Source organism: Myotis nattereri (genome assembly GCF_964212035.1).
Source record: "Myotis nattereri genome assembly, chromosome: 10".
Lineage (NCBI taxonomy): Eukaryota > Metazoa > Chordata > Mammalia > Chiroptera > Vespertilionidae > Myotis > Myotis nattereri.
Genome location: NC_138085.1, coordinates 82,194,629 through 82,217,471, shown reverse-complemented (window position 1 = coordinate 82,217,471; position 22,843 = coordinate 82,194,629). Strand labels below are relative to the sequence as shown.

General features: G+C 55.7%; 2 protein-coding genes across 3 annotated transcripts in view; one reads left to right on the top strand and one right to left on the bottom strand.

The window, feature by feature from the left end:
* Nucleotides 1-2,612: 2,612 nt before the first annotated feature.
* IAH1 (isoamyl acetate hydrolyzing esterase 1 (putative)) lies at nucleotides 2,613-12,482 on the top strand. Of its 2 annotated transcripts, none has more exons than XM_081100707.1 (6): nucleotides 2,613-2,736; nucleotides 3,668-3,720; nucleotides 6,192-6,340; nucleotides 9,162-9,323; nucleotides 10,087-10,208; nucleotides 11,979-12,482. In XM_081100707.1, the coding sequence occupies exons 1-6, from the start codon at nucleotides 2,656-2,658 to the stop codon at nucleotides 12,159-12,161; spliced, it is 750 nt and encodes a 249-aa protein (XP_080956833.1). In that variant the 5' UTR covers nucleotides 2,613-2,655; the 3' UTR covers nucleotides 12,162-12,482. The 2 variants fall into 2 exon arrangements, with proteins under 2 accessions (XP_080956833.1, XP_080956832.1); XM_081100706.1 differs by lacking the exon at nucleotides 2,613-2,736 and adding an exon at nucleotides 2,956-3,350.
* ADAM17 (ADAM metallopeptidase domain 17) overlaps nucleotides 12,431-22,843 on the bottom strand; it is a 37,571-nt gene continuing 27,158 nt past the window's right edge. Inside the window, exons 12-19 of the mRNA XM_081100705.1 lie at nucleotides 22,138-22,337; nucleotides 20,722-20,825; nucleotides 19,581-19,715; nucleotides 18,697-18,827; nucleotides 17,879-17,957; nucleotides 17,101-17,189; nucleotides 15,195-15,245; nucleotides 12,431-14,752 (exon numbers count right to left, since the gene is read on the bottom strand). Coding sequence (XP_080956831.1) covers nucleotides 14,402-14,752; nucleotides 15,195-15,245; nucleotides 17,101-17,189; nucleotides 17,879-17,957; nucleotides 18,697-18,827; nucleotides 19,581-19,715; nucleotides 20,722-20,825; nucleotides 22,138-22,337 — 1,140 coding nt within the window. The 3' untranslated portion in view covers nucleotides 12,431-14,401. The remainder of the gene's footprint in view (nucleotides 14,753-15,194; nucleotides 15,246-17,100; nucleotides 17,190-17,878; nucleotides 17,958-18,696; nucleotides 18,828-19,580; nucleotides 19,716-20,721; nucleotides 20,826-22,137; nucleotides 22,338-22,843) is intronic.

Here is a 22,843-nt window from a genome sequence, read left to right as displayed (position 1 = left end):
CTCCAGTAGGATGTGCAGGAGCCAGCTCATCTATGAGCCTAATCGATGGTTTTTTTTAATATATTTTACTGATTTTTTACAGAGAGGAAGGGAGAGGGATAGAGAGTTAGAAACACTGATGAGAGAGAAACGATCAGCTGCCTCCTGTACACCCCCTACTGGGGATGTGCCCGCAACCCAGGTACATGCCCTTGACCGGAATCGAACCTGGGACCCTTCAGTCTGCAGGCCGACGCTCTATCCACTGAGCCACACCGGTTAGGGCTCATTGATGTTTCTCTCTCTCCCTCTTCCTCTCAAATTAATAAAAATCTGTTTTTAAAAATTATAATTTAAAAAAATTATGTTCTATTGATTTTAAAGGGAGAGAAAAATATCGATCAGTTGCCTCCTGTATGCACCCTGACTGGGGATCAAACCCAAAACCTGGATATGGACTAATCCTTGACTGGGGATCGAACTGGTGACTCGGTGCATGGGACCGTGCTCAGCCAACTGAACCACACTGGCCAGGCTATTATGATTTTTAAGCTACAAAACATACACGTGTAATATCTGACTGGTACATACAGCAAGCAGGGGGTGTCCTTTCCCGGCCCTTCTCCAGGGCGGCTCCTGAGTCCAACTCACTGTCTTCCCACCGCTTCCTGCTTCCGCCTGGCCGCTCCCTGTGCAGGCTGAGCTCGGACCGTGGGCCGGCCACCCTTTTGCTGCAGGCGGGTCCTGCCTCCATGTGGAACGGCACGTCGGTGGCCCCGTAGAGCAAGCCCAGCAGCGGCTGTTTCTGAGATGCAGCCCCGACCCTCAGGCTTCACCGACGAGGGTGCCGTCCAAGCGCCTGGGCTGGCGGGCCTCCTGGCTGCAGCGCGGTGGAGGCGCACGGGAGCGCGGAGCACACCGGTGCCCACGGTCAGCGTGGAAAGCGGGCGGCTGGCAGTGCGGGTCCTCGGCAGCGGCGTCTGGAGGCTCCCCGGTGACTCCGGTTGAAGCCCGGGAGCTACCAGCCTCCAGACGGGCGCGCTGTCGCCCCACCTGCCCTCCAGCTCCAGCCGGTCTCCTGCCGGGCGCCCCGTCCAGGCCACGCCCGCTCCCCAGCCCCGGCCTCCACCGACCGGCGTCTCCGGACAGCCTGCCCCTCTGGCCTCGGGCTTTGAGGGGCAAGCTCCTCTGAGGCCCTCGGACAAGGCCCCGCCCCGGGCTCTCCCTGGCCCCCTCGGTCTGACCACACCCCACCCCATATCTTACCACGGGCGACTCCAACCAGACCCCCTCGGCACCCCGCTCTGCTGTGCACTCCGAGCTGAGCCCAGTCCTCCGAGTCCGCTGCCCCAGCGGCCAGCAGGGGCCTGAGTAAGTCACCGGGGTTAGTCCGCACCGGGATGTGTTGATTGTGTGTGTGTGTGTGTGTGTGTGCGTGTGTGCGTGTGTGTGTGTGAAGGGGGGGACAGACATGGGTGAGACACATGATGAGCTGCCTCCCGACGCCACGGGGTCACGCCCGGCCGGGAGCGGGCTCTTGACCAGCATCAAACGCAGGATCCTTGAGTCCCGGGGCGCTAACCACTGAGCCCGCCAGGGCTGGAGGAGCGGCTGGGGGCTTCCCAGCAGGTCAGCACCTGCGGGAAACGGGCTGTGCCAGTGAGTCCTTGGTGACGCCGCCGGTGGCCCCGCAGCCCGGAACCAGTCCGGACAGGAGCTGACGGAAGGAAAACCCAGTTTCTTCAAGACCAGAGACCATCCCGGCCTCTCAGAGCAGCAGGGGCGGGAGGCAGGGCGGGGCCGGGGGTGCCGGGGCCGGGGGCCGGGTGCGAGGCAGCGCGGCTGCCCCCAAAGCCCTCGCCCGCGGGTCGGCGGTCTGGTTCCAGTCGGTCCAGGTGGGTCCGAGTGAGCACACCTGGGGGAGCCAAAATGCCTGAAGGCCGGAGTCCCGTCCTCTGAGGTTAGCAGTCAGCCGTGGGCAAACTACGGCCCGCGGGCCGGATCCGGCCCGTTTGAAATGAATAAAACTAAAAAAAAAAAGACCGTACCCTTTTATGTAATGATGTTTACTGTGAATTTATATGAGTTCACACAAACACTCCATCCATGCGTTTGTTCCGGCCTCCGGTCCAGTTTAAGAACCCATGGTGGCCCTCGAGTCAGAAAGTTTGCCCACCCCTGGTAGCTCCTAGGGCCCTTCAACGCACAGACAGGCCACCATTTACAGAAACGACGCTAGGAGCGCGGCGGGCGGGCTCCCGGGAGTCCCTCCGACCGCCGGCCGTCTCGCTCATCGCCGTTTGCTGCAACATCCCAACCGGCGTCGGACGGCAGCGCCACCCCCTCTGCTGTCGGAGTTGGCTTCCAGTTGGGGAGCTGACGGGGGCCCGGCCAGAGGGCGGGCAGGGGGCTCCCCGAGGGCAGTGGCGGCCGCACTGAACCTCTCAGGCAGAACTAACGACCCCGCGCCCCGCCCCCGCCGCATGCCACGCCCCCTCCGGATATCCGCCCTAGCTCCGCCCGTCCCCCGCGCCCCGCCCGGATATCCGCCCTGCTCCGCCCCTAGCCCCGCCCCCCGCTCGCCCCGCCCGGATATCCGCCCTGCTCCGCCCCTAGCCCCGCCCCCCGCTCGCCCCGCCCGGATATCCGCCCTGCGGGCACTGTCCGCTGCCAGGCATGTCGCTGTGCGAGGGCTTGGGCTGCGGGAGCTCTCTGCTCTGGCCTCGGGTGTTGCTCTTCGGAGACTCCATCACCCAGGTACCGCCGCCCGGCCCGGCCCGCCTGCAGGCCCCGGCCCGGCCCTCAGAGGGCGGTGTCTCGGCGACGTCCCCTCCGAGAGCCGCGGGCGTGGCCTCCTCAGCCCCCGCGTCCAGGTGCTGGCCCTGGGGCCGCGGCGTCGCCCGCAGCCGGCGCGCTGGCTCCTCAGGTCGCAGGTGCCGAAGCCGAGGGCCCGCTCCCTGCTCCGTCCGGGGCTTTGGGGGGAGCGAGGCGCGTCGTCTCGGTATCTTCCTGGCGGCGGCGGTTCTTCCACCGCACGAGCTGGCGCGCTCCCGCCCCGTCGGCGCCCGGTGTCCGCGAGGCCCGGCGCAGCCCGTGCGGGGCGGGGAACGCGGAGCCGCCTCTCTGCGTCCGCGGGCGGAACAGGCTGAGCCCGAATGACGTGCCTCCGAGAGCAAAGCTCATCTGTTTCCACCACCATCACTTCAGCTCACGCTTCAGGGCGGAGCGCGCGTTACGGGTTCCCTTGCCGGCTCGCAGACAGGCCTCCCTGCGGTGTTCTGCGTCTGTGCCGGGCGGGGGCCGCTGGGGCATCGGGGCAGGAGGGCTTCCGGGCCCGTGGGGACGCCTCCCCGACGTTCACCCCGAGTTCCGTAAGGAGTCGCCCTGGCTTCTTGCAACGGGGGGAAGGGAGGGCAGCGAGGCCTCACTTCCTAACTCAGCGCATAGGTGCATGTACCGACTGTACCAGGTTCCTAAGCAGCTTTTCTAGACGAGTGACTGGTAGCAGGTTTCAGCGAAGCGTAGGGGCTGGCCCGTCCCGCCGAGGGGGCAGGGCGCTGCCGGGCGGGCTGCGGGGGTCCCTCCCCGACCCGGAGCAGAGCGGGGTGAGGGCCAGCCCGGCGCGGGGTGCCCGGCGGCCACCATGGCCTCGGACGGGACCAGGACTAATGGGCTGCTCTTTCTCCAGTTTTCTTTCCAACAGGGTGGATGGGGCGCGTCCCTGGCTGACAAGCTGGTCAGGTGAGCAGTTTTCATGTTTAGTTTATGGGTTGATTTTAGAGAGAAGCATCGGTTTGTTCCACTTACTTACGCGGCCAGTGGCTGGTTCTGGTTTGCGCCCTGACCCGGGCGGAACCCACAGCCTGGGTGACTGGGCTGCACTCTGACCGCGGAGCTGCCCGGGCCGGCGACTGGGGCTGATGGCGGGCACGGGTGCATCTCAGGAGAGAGAGGGACGGTGCCCTGTCCACCCTCCATCCTCGCTGGCCTGGCCTGGGAGGCGGCCCTCGGGGTGCAGGGAAAGAAGTTGCCACCATGTGACCGCAGACCCTGTTGTGGAAAACACATGAAGGGTTAGGGTCCGAAAGAGCACAGCTGCTCCCCACGTAGAGGCCACAGGTTCTTCGGGCACCTGGTGGGCGTGAGTCAGTGATTAGTGAGCTCAGTTGCGAGAACGCAGAGTGGATTCTTAACACAAAGTTTCGATAGAGGGTTTTTTCCTCCAAAATTCTCTTTATATCAGAAGTAGTGATGATGGTGGTATTTGAGGTGTATGCCGAGGAATTCATGAACAGGGAAACTGTCCCAATTCGAGAGGTGAAAGCAGCCCTGCTGGCGTGGCTCAGCGGGCACCAGCTCGCTTCCGGTCAGGGCACAGGCCGGGGTTCAGGGCTTGACCCCCAGTAGGGGGCGTGCAGGAGGCAGCCTCTGGATGATGTTTCTCTCCCATCAATATTTCTATCCCTCTCCCTTCCTTTCTAAAAAAAAAAATAAAAAATATTTAAAAATTGGTTAAGTACAAAAATTTTTAAAAGAGGTTAAAATAAATATTTAGAAATATTTTCCAGATTAAAAACAGTAGACACAAACCCAAGCCGGTTTGGCTCAGTGGATAGAGCGTCGGCCTGCGAACAGAAGGGTCCCAGGTTCGATTCCAGTCAAGGGCACATGCCTGGGTTGCGGGCTGGGTCCAACGTGCAGGAGGCAGCCAATCAATGATTCCCTCTCATCGATGTTTCTACCTCTCTCTTCCTCTCTGAAATCAATAAAAATATATTTTAAAAATAAAATAAAAACAGTAGACACAAGTATCTGTGTTTGGGGTATCAGTAAACTGATCAGCAGGAATATTGCCTTTTCCTCCTTTAGAAGAAATATGCTTATATTACTTGATACTTGATAATCTTCTTCATCAATATAACACACCAAGAAAATATATTTTATTTCTGAATGTGAAATGTTTTACAAAGTCTTCACTTTCTCCTCTATATTTATCCCCTAAACTAGAAAATGAAAAATTGACTCTGCGTTTTCTAGTCCTAAATGCTTGCTTTATTTAAGTGGACTTAATCTAAAAACATGAAGGTACCCTTTCATCCCTCTGTTTTCTCCTGTAAAATCTGGGGCGGGGGCAGGGGTGGTGGTGTCGGGGTGAAACAGCTGCCTCCTGCTGAAGCCACCAGCCTGCAATCCCCCCACAACACGGAGGGGTTTATGCTCCCACCCATGTCCAGCTGAGAACACTATAAGCAACGAGGCCACACAGCGGAGACGGGCAGGGGCGGGGCTGCAGGGCCAATGCCCGGAGCCGGGGGAGGTAACGGGGCGCCTGCTCGGGTGCTGGGCGGAGGCAGCTCACCTGAGGTCGCTGAGCCAGGGCCGCCTGGAGCAGAGCAGGTGCGTTTCCCTCGCTGAGCCGGCAGCCCTGGACTTGCTCCGTTAACCTTTTCTGAACAAATAGAAGATGTTGAGAAACTAATTATTCAAATGGCCTGAGAAGCTCCAGGAACTGTAAATGCAGTGGTTCTCATCCTTGGCTGCACATTAGGATCACCTGGGAATCTTTTCAAAATCCTGATTTCTGGGCCTCACCCTCCGGAAATTCTGTTTCTTTGTTATGGTGGGGCCACAACATTAGTAACAAAGAAACAATTTCCAGAGGATGAGGCCCAGAAATCAGGATTTTAAAACGATTCCCAGGTGATTCTAATGTGCAGCCAAGGTTGGGAACCACTGTTTAAATGTTTCACCACATATGTTTTGTAAATAGTTAATTTTAGCACTAAAATCTCAATTGATAGTTTACAGGTGTGAGTGTTAGAAGACCACTTAATTAGAAGCTTGTTATTTTTCGGAATTCAGAGTAATTACAAGAAAAGACCAGCTTCTTAGAGACTTTCTACCTATGATACTTGCTCAGGTTAATACCTGTCTGCTGTCAACTCCGTTTTGAAAGCGCCCTGTGCCATGCATGAAGCCAGCGGTCTGCAGACTAACGCAGCCCCTCGAGGCAGTTACCCATCACTGGCACTGAGGTGTGACCACTCACAGCCTCTGCGCTGTTGCTCACGTCAGAGAGGACGGAGGGCAGGCCGAGCAGGCCCCGCCAGCCCGGAGCGCTCGCTCACCCGCCCTCACAGCCGGTTGGTTATGGGACTGAAACAGCCTTGTCTGAAATTCATCTTTAACGTTTTTTTCATTTTTCATTTCAGAAAATGTGATGTTCTGAACCGTGGATTTTCAGGCTATAACACTAGATGGGCCAAAATCATCCTGCCCAGGCTCCTCAGGAAAGGGAGCATTTTGGACAGCCCAGTCGCAGTTACAATTTTCTTTGGTGCCAATGACAGCGCGTTAAAAGGTAAAGGCGTTTTGGTATTTTCCCAGTTCATATTTCATGTTACAGCAAACGTACATGTGTGCTCTGGTTCCTGATCTCCTGAGAGGGGACGTTTTGTCCAAAGTGTAACGAGTTTCCTGCGTACGTAGGTGTTTCTTCTGCCGTCAGTGTCGGTGACTTTCACCCCGACCTGTTTTCAGACCCGTGTCGTCTAGCCTCGTGCTGCTGGACTCAGCGCCTGGTTCTTTTCTCTTAGTTGCCGTCGCTGGCAGCAGGGGCCTCAGGTGGGCACCTGCGTCTTAGTGACGGAAAGAGGAGCTCAGGGCCGTCCAGACGCAGGCGCAGCCTGGAACCTGAGTGATGGCTCCGGGCGAGGAGAACCCTGTGTGGCAGGAGGAGAGACGTAGGCCTGGACTTGGGGAAGCTGAGTGTCACCCCCAGAGGTTTTTCCAGGGCCCACTCCTCCCCCAGCAGTGGCCTGGCCTGCTGCTCACAGACCCCTACGGGGGCCTCTCGGTGAGGCTGGAGGTGGGGGAGGAGGGCTGCCAGGGGGCGGCTCCAGCGGCCTGGGAGGAAGGGTACATAAGTTACAGGTGGCAGTAGGGACCGCAGGCCAACTATCGGGAAAAGTGAAGTTCTGTCTTCACTTAACATCTACACCAGAAGAAAAACAAAACTCCAAAACCAGAAATTTTTTTAAAATATATTTTATTGATTTTTTTTACTGAGAGGAAGAGAGAGGGATAGAGAGCTAGAAACATCAATGAGAGAGAAACATTGATCAGCTGCCTCCTGCACACCCTCCACTGGGGATGTGCCCGCAACCAAGGTACATGCCCTTGACCGGAATCGAACCTGGGACCCTTCAGTCTGCAGGCCGACGCTCTATCCACTGAGCCAAACCGGTCATGGCCAAAACCAGAATTTTTAAAAAATGGTGAAGTTTATCAAACTTAGGGCAGGAATAAACATTAAGCATAAAAACAATGGAGGAAATTGCAAAGGAAGAAAATAAGTTTGTGAAATAAAATAGTTTAACTCCAATAGAGAAATGGGCAACACAGGAATAGATAATTCACAAAGGAGAAATTTAATAGCCAATACATGTTTGAAATGTATGAAAACTTCAGTTATCCAAAAAATTCAAGTTACAAAGAATTTTGTGGGTTTATTTTATTTTGGTGGTTTTTTTTAAATTCTTTATTGTTTAAAGTATTACATGTCTCCTTTTCCCCCCATTGATCTCTCCCTGGCCGTCCCCACCTTCTAGCACATGCCCTCACCCCCCTACTGTCTGTGTCCAATGGTTGTGCTCATATGCATGCATACAAGTCCTTTGGTTGATCTCTTACCCCCTCGTCCCCCTCCCCCACCTTCCCTCATAGGTTGGACAGTCTGTTCCATGCTTCTATGACTCTGGTTCTATTTTTATTCATCAGTTTATGTTGTTCATTATATTCCACACTAGAGGCCCAGTGCATGAAATTCGTGCACGGGAAGGGGGAGTCCTTCAGCCCGGCCTGCACCCTCTCCAATCCAGGACCCCTCGGGGGATGTCCGACTGCCGGTTTCTGGCAGTCGGACATCCCTCTCCCGATCCAGGACCACAGGCTCCTAACTGTTCACCTGCCTGCCGGCCTGCCTGATCTCCCCTAACTGCCTCTGTCTGTTGGCCTGATCGCCCCCTAACTGCCCCCCTGCCGGCCTGGTTGCCCCTAACTGCTCTCCCCTGCTGGCCTGATCACCCCTAACCGTCTCTGCTTCAGCCCTTGCCACCATGGCTTTGTCCGGAAGGACATCTGGAAGATGTCTGGTCTAATTAGCATATTGTCCTTTTATTAGTATAGATGAGTGAGATCATGTGATATTTATCTTTCTCTGACTGGCTTATTTCACTTAGCATAATGCTCCATCCATGTTGTTGCAAATGGTAAGAGTTCTTTCTTTTTTACCACAGCGTAGTATTCCATCGTGTAGATGTACCAGTTTTTAATCCACTCATCTGCTGATGGGCACTTAGGCTGTTTCCAGATCTTAGCTATGATAAATTGTGCTGCTATGAACATAGGGGTGCATATATCCTTTCTGATTGGTGTTTCTGGTTTCTTGGGATATATTCCTAGAAGTGGGATCACTGGGTCAAATGGGAGTTCCATTTTTAGTTTTTTGAGGAAACGCCATACTGTCTTCCATAGTGGCTGCACCAGTCTGCATTCCCACCAGCAGTGCACAAGTGTTCCTTTTTCTCCACATCCCCTCCAGCACTTGTCATTTGTTGATGGTAGCCATTCTGACAGGTACCAGATGGTACCGCATTGTCGTTTTGATTTGCATCTCTCTGGTGGTTAGTGACTTTGACCATGTTTTCATATGTCTCTTGGCCTCTGTATGTCCTCTTTGGAGAAGTGTCTATTTAGGTCTAGAAATAATCCTTTGCAGCTGCATAGGGATGGCTGGTCCTTCACGCAGGAGCCTTGTCTGAGTGCTGTACACACCTGGCAGGTTTGATTCTCACAGGCACCCTGTGAGGTAGACCTTGTTGTCCTCTTTTCACCAGTGAGGACACAGGTCCAGAAGGTGGAGCATTTGTGCAAGGGCACTGGCTGGTCAGGGACAAGGCCAGGAGAGGGGAGGGCAGCCTCCCCCCACACAGCCTCTTAGCCACAGGGCGCAGGGAGGAAGGGCACTTCCGAGGCGGAGCAGAGCCCTGGAGCCGCCTTTTGCACTGTGTGCTGGAGCCCCCCCCTCTCCGGCCGTGGTGCGCAACGACTCCCAGTGACCTCGAGTGTGGGCGTTTGTGAACGGCACTGACCGCAGCTGTCACTCACTCTGCTCTGAACAGATGAGAACCCCAAGCAGCACATCCCCCTGGAGGAGTACGTGGCGAACCTGAGGAGCATGGTGCAGTACCTGAGGTCCGTGGACGTCCCCGAGGGCCGGATCGTGCTCATCACGCCGCCCCCGCTCTGCGAGGCCGCGTGGGAGAAGGAGTGCCTGGCGCAAGGTGACCACACCTGGGTGGGCCTGGACACCTAGAGGGATGGGGCTCCAGCCTGCGGCGCGGCTCTCCGGAGCCTGCACATCACATGGTCTGTGTGCAGTCAGGTGACAGAGGAGCACAGCTTGCGTGGCCACACCCGAGAACCTCTGGCGTAGGAGTTGGAGTCTCACTTGTGCCGTGTTGGGCCGCTGGCCTGGCGTTTGCTGCCTTGTCATTTCCCAACTCCCAAGGCGCCCGCAGCCATGAGCTCTGTGCCGACGGCTGAGCGCATCCCAGAACAGACCGCGGTTCTGCCGTGGTGTGGTGCCGAGGCCAAGAGTCTCTGTGCCTTGGACACGGGGTCACATTGGGGTGTTTTCCTGACTTCCCAGCAGGTAAGACAGTTGAGGTCCCTTCCAACTCTTGCCTTCTCTGCTTGAAAGTCTACAATGACTTCCCCACTGTTTTGCAGTAGCTTCTTAGGACAGGTACAAATTCGGGTCTCAGCACAGCACTCCTCACAGCGTGCCGCCGACCAGCCTCCAGCCTGGCCGCCCGGCCCTTCCTGCCGCGGGGCCTCTGCTCCCGTCAGGCCCTGGGGCCACGGGGCTCCTCCTCCTCCGCTGGGAGTCGCCTGCGGGCCCGTCCTTGTCTTATTCTCGGCCCCCAGGCTGGTCCAAGTCTGGCCCCCAAGTCTGCGCCTGTTTATTGAACTGAGAAACCATCCAGGCCAGAACCTGCCCAGGACCAGTGCTGGAGTTTATCAGCTGTCACCTTTTCTCCAAAGGTTGCAAGTTAAATCGCCTGAACGTGGTGGTTGGTGAATACGCCAGCGCCTGCTTACAGGTGGCCCGAGACTGTGGGACTGACGTGCTCGACCTGTGGACCCTGATGCAGAAGGACGGTCAGGTAGGTGTCTTGCTCGGTCCTTTTGGGGCGAGTAGGACCACACAGCGTGGCTCAGCTGTACGTGGCTCTGAGTAGGTGTCAGATTCAGCCAGAGCCCAGCCAGAGCTCTGAGTTGCTCTGAGTCCGTATGTCCTTCTCATTTCTTCCCGACTACGCCAGAGTCGGCTCCTGCTCGAACCCACTCGTGCCCTCACTGTGGGGTCCGAGCCCCCTGCCTGGGGCTGGACCTTCTTGAACGCCGGGTCTTAGACGGAGAAGCCATGGGAAGTTACGGGTGTATAAGGAGGAGTCTGGATTATAGGAGCCAGTGGCCATAAGTCATCAGACAAAACAGCTCTTCACAGCCAAGCCCATACAGGCAGCCGGCCCCGGCTGGTGAATCCATATCCTTCCCACAGGGTAGCGTTCACCTCTGCACCCACAGCTGTTGTCTGAGAGCCGCGCGCTGCCTAGACCGATAGCTTCACACAGCACCAGTGCCTGAGCTCTCCCTTAGCGCCACAGCCTCAGCAGCTCTGCCCCCTGCCCAGCACCCTGGCTGGTCTCTGGCCTCACATAGGAACTGCCCCGAGCGTCTGAACTCCCTCTCGCAGCAGCCTCACATCCTCGGCTCAGCAGCACACTCGCTGCTCAGTGACATGCATCACACTTCTTAGACACTTGTGCCAGTACTAACACCATATTTTGGGCCACAGAAGGGCACAGAGTACCATGTCCTGGCACCTGCTATGGTATCTTAGCCTAGGCTCAGGGTGGCCTTGGCCGGCCCAGCATACTAACAAGGCCGTCCACACTCTGAGGGGCTGTCTGGTGACTTGAGTACGGTGGCCACAACAGGGAAGAGAGTTGAGGCTCTGGGACAGCGTGCGGTCAGCAGGAGCCCCGGTCACGGTCAGGGTGAGCACAGAGGGAAACCAGCGAGCAGGAAACGGCTCCCATTTAAGAACGGCCAGGCCACGTCCTTCTCTACATGGCACGGAGGAGTTAGAACACGTCACCAGGCACACGACGTATTTAAGTAGACTGTGCTATCAGCTACAATTTGTATTTTGAGATACGGAGTTCTCATTGTTTTGTTTTTAAGTCCAGAAAGCCCATTTATCAATATACAAGGTAAAAACCTGGTCCCCGGGCAGAATGGTACAGCCACTCCGGACGACAGTTTCCGTACAGTGAACCGTACTTACATGGGACCCAGCAGTCCTGCTCCTGGTGTTCACACAGCGGACACTTGTTTCCCGGGAGACTGGCCCCCGGCAGCGCTTCTGGTTAGGAAAGCAGTGCTGCTGGAGAAGGTGCTTAGTCCTTTAGATGAAATGCTGACAGCCTAGAACTGAGACGGTCGTCCAGAGAGGCCACCTGATCTGAACAGCAGAGACTAGAAACGAAGGCTCGGGAAGGCTCGGCCCAGTGGAGACTGGGTCTAACGGTCAGTGCTGCCGAGAGCAGGGCGTGCGGGACTGACCCCGGTGTTCCAGCATCGCTGTTCTAGTTCTTTCCTCCCAATAACTTGCCTGTCAACTTAACACTAGACTGAGAGGCAAAAGTGCCCCTGGGCCTTCTCACCCCGTGCTCGTCAGCCTCTCTGAGCTGGGGGCCGGGAGGATGGCTCAGGTCTTCATGGTGTGAGGCTGTGGGAGCTCGATCTGTAATTGCCTATCATCTGCAAAGGGCCTGTGGTCCCTTGAGCCTGTGCGCGGAGCCTGGCGGTGCCACTGCAGTCCCCGGGGAAACTAGCGCACACCTGTAACGGCCCCTCTCCCCTCACAGGACTTCTCACCCTACTTGTCAGATGGACTGCACTTGTCACCAAAGGGAAACGAGTTCCTCTTCTCCCACCTCTGGCCTCTGATAGAGAAGAGAGTGTCTTCCCTGCCGCTGCTGCTCCCTTACTGGCGAGACGTGGCCGAAGCGAGACCAGAGCTCAGTCTCCTCGGAGACGGGGACCATTAGGCGCGGAGCACCAGGCCGGTCGGGACACGACGCCACCCTGCACCACGTCCTCTGGTCAGAGTTGTGTCTGCTCAGGCCTAAGCCTTTGCTCACGACCCTGGACCGAAACCCTGACATTTGTACCAGGAAGAATAAACGCATTGTGCCTTCCCGGGAAGCGCTGCTCCGAGTATGCTCTGATATTTAATATTATTGGTTGATGCAGGTGCCACCAGCACCACCACTACATGCACCCGGAGCGGCTGGGGAGTCTAAGCGGAAAAAAGGGTAAAAGACAGTTTTATTTTATTTAAAAGTTGATTTTATAAAAAATGGTTTTCTTACATTCAGCTGGGAACTGCTTCACTCTCACACATACACCCACTCAGCTTACATCAGAGTCCAAAAGTGTAACTAAAATATAAGAGTATTGTGACTAGTTAAAAGAGCAAATACCACAAGGTACAAGTTCAAGTATTAGTGTAACAGGTATCTGTGTAACAAACATCCTTAGGAAAAAAGACACCATTTGTCACAGGTTTGGTTAATTGCCCTCAAAGTTTGTAAGTTACTCATTAAACATGTTGGCTGATGAGCACAGTTCAGGGCTTACAGGGGAGAAGCTTTTAACTCTAACTCTAAGGAAGTCAGAACTCCCCGATGACTTCTCCTTCACACAGCGAGCGCACACCGTCCGGAGTCCTGAGCAGGACGCAATGCGAACAGCCACGTGCAGGGCAGCACCACGGTGTCTGAGTCCCGCCCAGGGGCTGTCCCCCCGTGGCCATGCCGATGCTGGAGGAGGGCTCCTCATGCTGAGGGGCAGACAGGCCCCGCCTCGGCCGGGCCGGCCCCCAGTCAGTGCGGAGCAGCCCGAGCCGGCCCGGGACGCCCGCCTGGACAGCAGGACCCGACCACCCGGTGTGACATGGTGGAGCCGTCCTGGACTCCGAGGCCACAGCACAGCTCTGCAGAGTGAACAGGGCAGCGGACCAGCTCCGAATCTCACCAAGGCCACCCCCAAAAGGAGACTGTCACCTCCAGGAAGACAAGGTCCCTGCATTCAGCGATGCCAACAGGAGCCCATCCCTACTTCCCGATGCCAGGCCACCGGGCCCAGGTGAGGATAGTGCCGCAGCCCCTCAGCACGTCCCAGGCACCCAGGGTGCTGACGGCTCAAGCTGTGAGGCATCTGAGAGGAGCCTCCCAGACTGCACCCCAACTCCACCAGCATCAACGCTGGCCCTCAGCAAGCCCCCAAGGTCCCCCAGATCAAACGCAACCTCTCGTATAGAGACAACAGTGACCCTCCCTAGGGGCATGGCCACTCCCCGCACCTGAGCTCTGGCTCGAGATCTCCTCTGGCTCCTCGGCCAGAAGTGGCCGCTGCCACGAGGGCCACTGGGTCTTGGAAAAGCGGCCGGAAGGCCGGTGCTGCCAGACGGACACGGAGACCGAGAGAACGCTGAAGGAGCCTAGGGACGCTCCGTGCTGTGGGCGTGCCGGCTGCTGCCGTCCCAGAAGCGCCAACAGCGGGTCCCGGAACACACTTGTAACACAGGAAAACTGCCCAGCAAATGAGGGTCTCACACAGGGGGCAGGATTCTGTAACGCAACTAGCCCTACTTGGGGCTCTCGCTGTAAACTAGATTATTTAAACTGCAGAAAGTACTAACTTTAGAATTCTGAAGAAACAGTAACCCAAGTCACTCCTGAATTGGGGTGTGCACTCTCCCTGCTGTAGGCGTGGGGTAGTGCCGAGAACCAGAACCCACACTGTGGAGATAGTACACAGCTCAGTTTTATCTTATCTTTACTTGAGGGCAGAAAAATAAATTATTCTGTGTTCCAGTTATCCTCACGAGTAATGCTAACTGCCTCATCTTCATGACACTGTATGAAAAAGAAAATCGTTCTCTCCCTAATCAGTGCTGTCATCGATATAAAGGTTACTTTACAAAAACGTAAATACTTAGGACCTAATCCAGCTGTATTTTCTGCTTCTGCACCACAGGTTGAAGGATAGTTTAAACAAACACTAAAACCTGAAAGCCTCAAAATAAGCCAGATTCTCCTTACCTGCTCACAGAAAGGCCCAGCCACGCAAGTACATATGCCAAGAAGCCCAGACACGTGACCAGCACCTGCTGAAGTCACTGCCTGGTTTCTCCTAGATCTTCACAAAATCTGCGAGTGATTTTATGTCAAATCTACAAAAACACTTTGCACACAGGGCAGAGCGCAGGGCCTCCCTCCCTACACTAGCACTCGGTCTCTTTGCTGTCGACGCGGTTCTGCCGCTGCAGCTTGAAGGATGAGGCCTTCTCGCTCCTCGTGACCGGGTGGCCCGTGAGGTCCTCAAACGACTTGGCGGCTGTGCTGCTGTTCGGGAAGGGGTCCTTCTCGAAGCCGTCCTCGTCCATGTGCGAGTCTGTGCTCGGGTCTTCCTGGATGGTGTCCATGCGCTGGTGGTCCAGTTTCGGGGCCACAGGCACCATCGGCACCACAGGGGCGGACTGCAGGGGCTGCAGGCGGCCTGGGGTCTGCGGCCCCGGAAAGGGCTTGATGATGCGGACCGAGGCAGAGTCCATGCTGCTGAGCATTTCCACGTTCTGGAAAGACACGGGAGGAAGAGATGAGCGGCAGGTCTGCCAGCTCCAGCGCGCCCACCCAGCCTCACACAGTGGCTGCCACGACCCACACGCTGAGGAAAACTCTCAACTCAGAAATGACTCAGAAAGGCAGCTTGCAAGTGGCCTGCCCCCTGACCATGTGAAGACCCAAAAGGAAACTTCTAACAACTCTCAAGTTCAGGTCTCAAGACAAAAACAATCGCAAAATAGTCACTGAGTTGGTGCTGAGCAGCTGAGTCACTCGGGCTGCTCCCCTTACATCCCCATCCATCGTCCTTACTGTGGGCACAGGACTTAACGAACCCCACCTCGGCCTTTCCTGCTGCAGCAGGACCTCCAGCAGCCACAGGGGGCGCAGCTGGGTGGCCGACGGAGGTCTCCCTGTGCCACTGAGAGGCCTTCTGTCGTGCAGCATACTCACACTGGGGTGAAACAGGGACAGGGACTCATACTGCTTATCCAGCTTCTTATCCTAGAAAGAAGAGAACAGGGAAAAGGTCATTCCCACAAACACAATTCACTTCAGTGCTCAGTCCTTAGACCAGCGGTTCTCAACCTGTGGGTCACGACCCCTTTGGCAGCCAAACGACCCTTTCACAGGGGTCGCCTAAGACCATCCTGCAGATCAGATATTTACATGACGATTCATAACAGTAGCAACATGACAGTTATGAAGTAGCAACGAAAATAATTTTATGGCTGGGTCACATGAGGAACTGTATTTAAAGGGCCAGAGGGTTGGGAACCACTGCCTTAGAGAACCTCCTAATACTGAGTGAAGCACTTAGAACCTGAGCTGTAGAAAGTGGTAGCAGGTCCGATGCATGAGAATGAGAGTCGCCCGTAAACCTGAGGAGCTCTGCCACCACCTACGGGTGCCTCTGCGCTCGCAGGAGCCTGTTCCTTTTGGTGTGAAGTAAGACAGGTTCCAGTGCTGTACCTCTGGGCATTTCCCACGGGGGCAGGAGGACAGAGGCGTCTGCCCGTGTGTCCAGGCCCTGCCTGTGCCTGGGCAGAGCCGGCCCTGGCGCCACTGGGTGGGAGGCTGAGGGGCTGCGCCTGTGCTCTCATTGGCTCTGGCCTCACACTGCCCAGCCCGCCACGGCCTTGATATTCTTCCCAGCTGTTCCCAGAGTTCCTGTGGCCCAAACTTGTGAAGGAACTGGGTCTCTGACCTGCATCGTGCTTCAGAAGGCTGCACACATGGTTCCATCCACTGCCCAGGACCCTGCCTGTGGCTGGCATCGCATGACAATGGGCACCAGGCAGGAGGCTGGGCCCTGGAATCTAGGCCTGGCTCCTAGTTCAGCTGCCCTGAGTGGGTCTGTGGTCAGAAACAAGCCAGCACCCTCCCTCCTGCGGCAGCTTTGCTCAGAACAAGAATCGGGCCTCACGGAGGGTCCACAGGTGTAACTCACTGCATAGTAAACAGCACGAGAGCTACTGGCTGTGCTGAGGCTTCCCAGGCTCACCTGGGGGCAGCACAAGTGGAGCCTCGGCCTGCCCATCGTGCAGGAGACAAGCCCTCGCCTTCACAGGGAAGCAAGGAACAATCTGGAGTTCCTCGGACAAAGCCCCATTCGACCTGCCGGCTGTCACTCATTTTGAACGAGAATTAACAGACTGCTCCTGCTCTGTGCCTGGAAGGGTTTAAACACCCACATGGTGATGCCAAGGACCTGATGGCACAGGGCACCATCTTGGGATGCGGGTGTTTACTGTTTGCTCTGTGACAACAAAGCCTGCAAATACTTATGGTGAGACACTTCACTCATCTGAGGTCCTAGGCAAATCCAGCTCACCAGTACCCTGTGGCCCTGGCCAGTTTCCTCAGTGGATAGGGTGTCGGCCTGTGGACTGAAGGGTCTGGGGTTCAATTTCGGTCAAAGGCACGTAGCTGGGTTGCAGGCTCGATCCCCGGCCCTGGTCAGGGCCCGTGCGGGAGGCAACCAATCGATGTGTCTCACATCAGTGTTTCTGTCTCTCCTCCCTTCCACTCTATTTAAAAAGAAATCAATGGAAAAATACCCTCTGGTGAGGATAACAAAAAAATAAAAATGAACAGTCTCCTGTGCTCAGAAGTATAAAATTCCTCAGAAATTCTACACAAGAATGAAACATCTACACACAAAAAGTAAGATTCTTTTAAGGCCTATTAGCTAAGCTCTTCACAAGATATGCTGTCCTCGCGCTAACACTGAAATATGTCATTGGAAACAGTAGGTCAGACTTTGTTAAGGACAGATTTTATCTTGTCCACAGATCCTATGGCTGGAGTTGTTCAACCTTTTAAGAGAAGATTTCACTACTTACAAATGGTGACTTACCACACAATGGACAAGAATGCTGAAAGGAATCCAAAAGATCAAGGAGAAAACCAGGACGGAGCCCACGATGTTGTCTGCTAAGAACTTCCCTGTGAACAGTTTCAGACAGTGACTGACTGGACCCACGGACTGCACAGTCTCCAAGGAAAAGCTCCGAGCATCATCGCTGTGACGAACGCCACGGCTGCTGCCTACACTCTCCTGACTGTAGACCCACGAGTGTCTGTGCACCTGGGAGACCTGCCCTCCTCCCCCCGCCGCCTCAGAAACAACTCTGAGACAGAGGTCAGTGCAGCTGATGGATGAAGTCCCAGAATCGCTCAATGACTCCTGTACTCGTTCCCGGAGCCATTGCACAGAGGCTGCTGGGAACAATGCTTATGAAGACAGTGTTCGTTACTCTCTGGGCATTTCTGTGACTAAACTCTAAATTACGGGCCCTAGAGGACATAATACATGCCCGGCTTCTGCAAAATCTGAGGCCGTTTGTAAAATGAATCCATCAGGTAATTTCAGATTTCCAGTCTGTAGGAAATCTGACTCTTGTGCGTGCATTTTATTTAGCAGAGAAGGAAGCCGATGCTTTGACTAAGCACCGATTCCCTCGTCTGAAAACTGCATCCAACCCACCAGGGGAGGCCTAGCATCCCATGAGGCCGCAGACGGAACTAACGCGGGACTGTTCCCTCTGCTGCTGCAGGACCAGAGTCTCCACTCTCCACTATCACCGCAGACATGAGCTCGGTTCTAAGCAGACAAGCACCTGGGGGTCACCTACCGAAAGTATTGATGCTCAGCTGATCGATGAAGTCCCAAAATCGCTCGATGACATCCTGTACTCGTTTCTCGCATTTGCCCTATGAACAGAAAACAGCATTTTTCCTAAAAGAAACGCACTTAGAAGCAATGTGGCTTTCTGCAAACAGCTAACGCACCTGGCTCACCTTCGATATGGGCAATAGTTTAAGTGTGATGAGCCCTAAGAAAAGAGGGGGTGCTATCACTGAGGCCTCACCACCAGGCCGTTTCTATACGTGAACTTGGGGTTCCCGAGAGACGGACTCAGAAACCCAGGGTGTAAAAGATCTGAGTCCCAGGAAGGGTGGCACTGAGCACTCCAGGGACACAGCCAGAGGCCTGGGAAGCCTCTGGACACTAACCCTCCACCATGTTTTACACAAATAAGAGACCAAAGGGTCTGATTTGGGTGAATCAAGCTGCTTCTAGATCTTTCCTACTTACAAATGGTGACTTACCTATATTTTTGCAATCTTAGTCAATTTCGTAATTAACAGAAAACCAAATGATCAGGACCCACCGCCCCACAACCACCCACTTTGCCAAAACTCCCAAGGTCCTGGCCAGTCGCTGGACTCGGAGCCCCCTGCTCTGGAGAGAGCGCCATTTCCCGAGGGCGCCCGGCTGTGCGCATAGGCGGTGCCCACGCTGACCTCACCGGACAGGCTCGCACAGGAATGAGCGCTGGGTGAGGAGAGGGCAGCCCTGGTTTGTTTCCTTCCATTTGCAAAATTGAGGACAACGTGAAAACATTTCCCACCTGGCTGGACAGAAAAAGCTGTACATAAATGTACTCACATTCATGTCACAGAACCCTACTGTACAGGGCTTCCCTTTCCTCAAAAACAAGTTCTTCTGCTCGGAGTCAACGTAGGGCACACACCGGCCCTGGGCGTCCCGGCAGCACACCTTGCACGAGTTGTCCGTCTCTGAAACCAAGGGGCACACAGCTGAGTTTTCCTGGACACGTGGCTCTCCTTGCTTCCCTTCCCGCCTGAAGACCTGACTCCACTGTGGGGATGCTGAGTTGCCAACCCAGGGGTTGTGATTTCTGGGCTCTTTGTTTTAAAATCAACAGAATTCTGGGCTGGGGCAGGAAGCTCAGAGCCCAGTCCACTGGAGGTCCCCCTCAGACCCAGGGGCTCCAAAAATAATGCGAAAACCTGAGGACAAGTGTCTGAGAGGCCAGCATGATGTTGCCAACCATCACCGAGGAGGCCCCTGGCCTGGCCCGCCACCGGTGGCGAGCGTCCTCCTCAATGGGCCAGTCCTGGAATCGGCGCTCTCCGGTGAAGTGTGGAAGGAGCACCACAGCTCAATGCCCACGGCACCAGCTCCTGCTGCCTTCGTGCGTGTCTGACACCCAGCCCCACCCCCATCACCCACAGAATCCCCTCCTACTCGCCCCACACTGGCCACCATCACCCACAGAATCCCCTCCTACTCGCCCCACACTGGCCACATGATCTGAAAACGTGGCAAGAAGGGAGGCCAGTGGGCTGGTTTTCAGACAGTGGAGCCAGGATCTGAATCCAGAGGGCTGTCTCCACACGCCACCTGCACGCCCCTGACGGCGCTGGGCTCGCCCATCCTCAGCAGCAGTGAGCAGCTGACACTGTCAGGGCCCCAAGTGGAGGGCCGGGGCCGGGCAGACACAGGCCGTGGCGGGGACACGTGCTCACCGTTACACGCGCAGGACTCCAGCTGCTGCTCCCTCTCGCAGAAGGGCACACACTTGCCGTCCTTGCACTTGCCCAGGTCCAAGCACACCGTGTCGTCCTCGGCGTTCCCCGGCGGAGGGCACTCACTGCTGTTACCTGGGAGCAGCAACAACCCAGGCCCCGTGAGTCGCGCCACACGCACGGTCCCGACCCCGAGTCCGGTCTGGCAGAGCAAAAGGTGACCCACGGGCAAGGATGACACGGCCGTGTCCAATCGGCAGGCAAGCAGATGAGGTCTGGGAGAGGGCCAGGCCCCGCAGGTCCCCAATGCCCACTCTGTCTCCCTGGCCTCACCTCAGCCACTAACACTGGCCGTGCAGTCTGCTCTACCTTTTACTGTGAAACCTAAGAGACATGTAACATATGCGTATGTGCCATCACACTAGTAACACCAACACTAGTGCCACCAGCAGACTGAAAGCGCACTCCCCGGGGAGAGGTATTCAAGAAACTGTATATGAAGATGAGAAATCACTTTGCAAGCATCAAACTGGCAAACAGAGTCTTGGCAAGGACGTGGGACAGAGGCGCCACGGGCCCTCAGGGGCACTGACACACTGTCCCCCGGCTCTGGGACCAGTGCAGGAAGGGCTGTCTGCCGCAGCCCTGCCCCACGTGTCCAGATGGCGGCTATCCCAGCAGCTACTGCTCGACGAGTGAGATCATCACATGACTAGCGCCCGGCAGGTGCCCCCAACATGAACTCAATGCAGACACAGACAGCACACAGTGCAACAGAACGACTCGTGAGAAACGGTACTGAGTGGACAGATCTAAGGTAGAACGCCATTTCGGCATGTTAAACACACCGACACAGAGCAGCACCTTATGTTTCAGGGGGAAACACACATCCAGGCAAACGTTCATCACAGCAGAAGGGACGCCTACGAGAGGGAGGAGCGCGACGGGAGGGGAGGAAGGGGAACTGTCCGGAAACAGACGGGTCTGCAGGACCCTGACCGTGTGCCACACACTAAGGAGCACCCTCCACTCCGCATGGGAAGTGAAGAGACGGCTGCTTCCATGTAAGTGAACAAGCCCGTGTCCCAAACACGCACATCCCCACTTGAGCAGAGTCTTCCAGAAGCAGCAGGAGCCGTACCTGTGCAGTAAGACACGCCTTTGCACGTAGCGTTAATGGCCTCTTGGCACTTCTTCTGGGCAGTCTCAAACTGGCAGTTTTTACAGCAAGGACTGTTCCGGTCACTGCAGAGGAGCAGACAGGGACCATTCAAGTCACAGGACAGTTCAGAGCCAACACTGCAGCCCTGTCACAGGCCCTGAGGAGCGGTCGCAGGGCAAGGTCTCCGGGCTGGGTCACCCACTCCTGCATAACCCGACCTGCAGGTGCTGGCGCCACCTGCATACACTCTGTCTGCCCGTCCTCATGTGGAATCAGGCAGAGCAACGCAGACAATAGGTCAGGCTGGTCCCGAGTGACTCGTCTTTAAAACATCTTGGGTGTCCTGCCCTAGCCAGTTTGGCTCACTGGATAGAGCATCGCCCTGGGGACTGAAGGGTCCCAGGTTCGAGTCCAGCCAAGGGCATATACCTTGGTTGCAGGCACATCCCCAGTAGGGGGTGTGCAGGCGGCAGCTGACCGATGTTTCTCTCTCATCGATGTTTCTAACTATCCCTCTCCCTTCCTCTCTGTAAAAAAATCAATAAAATATATTTAAAAAAATAAAATAAAACATCTTGGGTGTCCTAGGTTTTCATTAGCTTACTATACATAATACATTAATGTAAAAGAGAACACTGGCCTGCAGGCAGTCAATGGTCAAGAAACGAAGCAGCCCAAGCCCTCCTCCGAGTATTTGCATGTTAATATGCATGTAGGCAGTCAAGTCTGTGATTCACCATCAACTAAAGCTGTCCCCTCTGCTTCCACGGCAGGCCTGGCTCTCGGGGACATAAAAATGGCAACAGAGGTGCCTTCTAACTTGTAACCTGCTCCCTCCACATTTGGTGTTGCCATTAAACGGGACAACACTAAACTCTTGTGTATGTGTCCCAGGACTGCCAGTCGATGGTGTCCAGAATTTGCTATTACAGTGGGGCCTTGACTTACGAGTTTAATTCGTTCCGAGACCGAGCTCGTTGAGGAGCTCGTTAACTCAAATTACTCTATCAACTCTGCAAAAAATCGGCGAGAGACAGCTGGTATTTCAAAAAACTCGTTAGTCAGGACACTCGTAAGTCAAGGCCCCACTGTATAGAGAATGCAGCATGAAGAGAATCATCGACCGTCTTCCCTGACACCTGTTTCCTCAGAAACGATTCTTGCTCTGGGGGAGTCTCCACGCGACCGCAAAGTGTGTGAGAGTAGGGATTCCATGACAGACTGGCAGACTGCTTGGAGGAAGCATTTCTCTTGCTGTAATGGGCAAAGGGTAAACACCTGTGTGCGCGCACACACATATACACATGCACCCGGCACACACGCCCTCTCATCGATTCCAAAGCCCCTGTGCTTGCAATCTGCCCCTCCCGGCCCCGCCGGCCCCGCCGCGCCCACCTGCACTGCACGCCCTCCTTCAGCGTGCAGTTGCTGTGGCAGCAGGTGTCGTTGTTCAGGTACATGATGCCCGGGTCGCACTCCTCTCCTTCGTCCACGCGGGAGTTCCCGCACACTTTGTTGCTGCGCTCTTGGAAACACTCCTGGGCCTTGCTTTCGATGGTCTTGTAGATGGACTGTTTACTGCAGTTTGAAAACAGCTGAGGAGCAAAAAGGACCCAAAATAACATGAAAATCCATTCCCCTGTGTTTGCACCACCTCCCTAAACTCTGAATGCAAAAGTCCATCAGAGCCTCCTGAAGGCGTGTCAAGTTCATGGCTGTCCCTCTATGTGCCTCTGCCTGGGACTGATCCTCGCCCTTGGTGAAATGTTGAGAGGCGGGTGCGGATTTGGCGAAGAGCCTAAAATTCCTCACAGGAAGGCAAGCTGCACGCAGGCTGACCCCAAACATCCCAGCCAGTCCGTCAAGAGGACGAGCAGTCGGGCACGAGTGGAGGACCGTGAGCTCCACCAGACCACGAGCCGTGCCTGCTCGGGCCTGGCACCGCCGGGGACAGTGCGAACCATCACAGACCTCGTCTTCCTAGATACCACGTGCAGGCAGGCCAATGGGCTGACCTGGCTCCCCACCCCCTTCCCTGGCTATCTGTATGAATGATCCATGTTTAAAGACTTTCAATAGTTGAGCTTACTGAGAAGCAGTC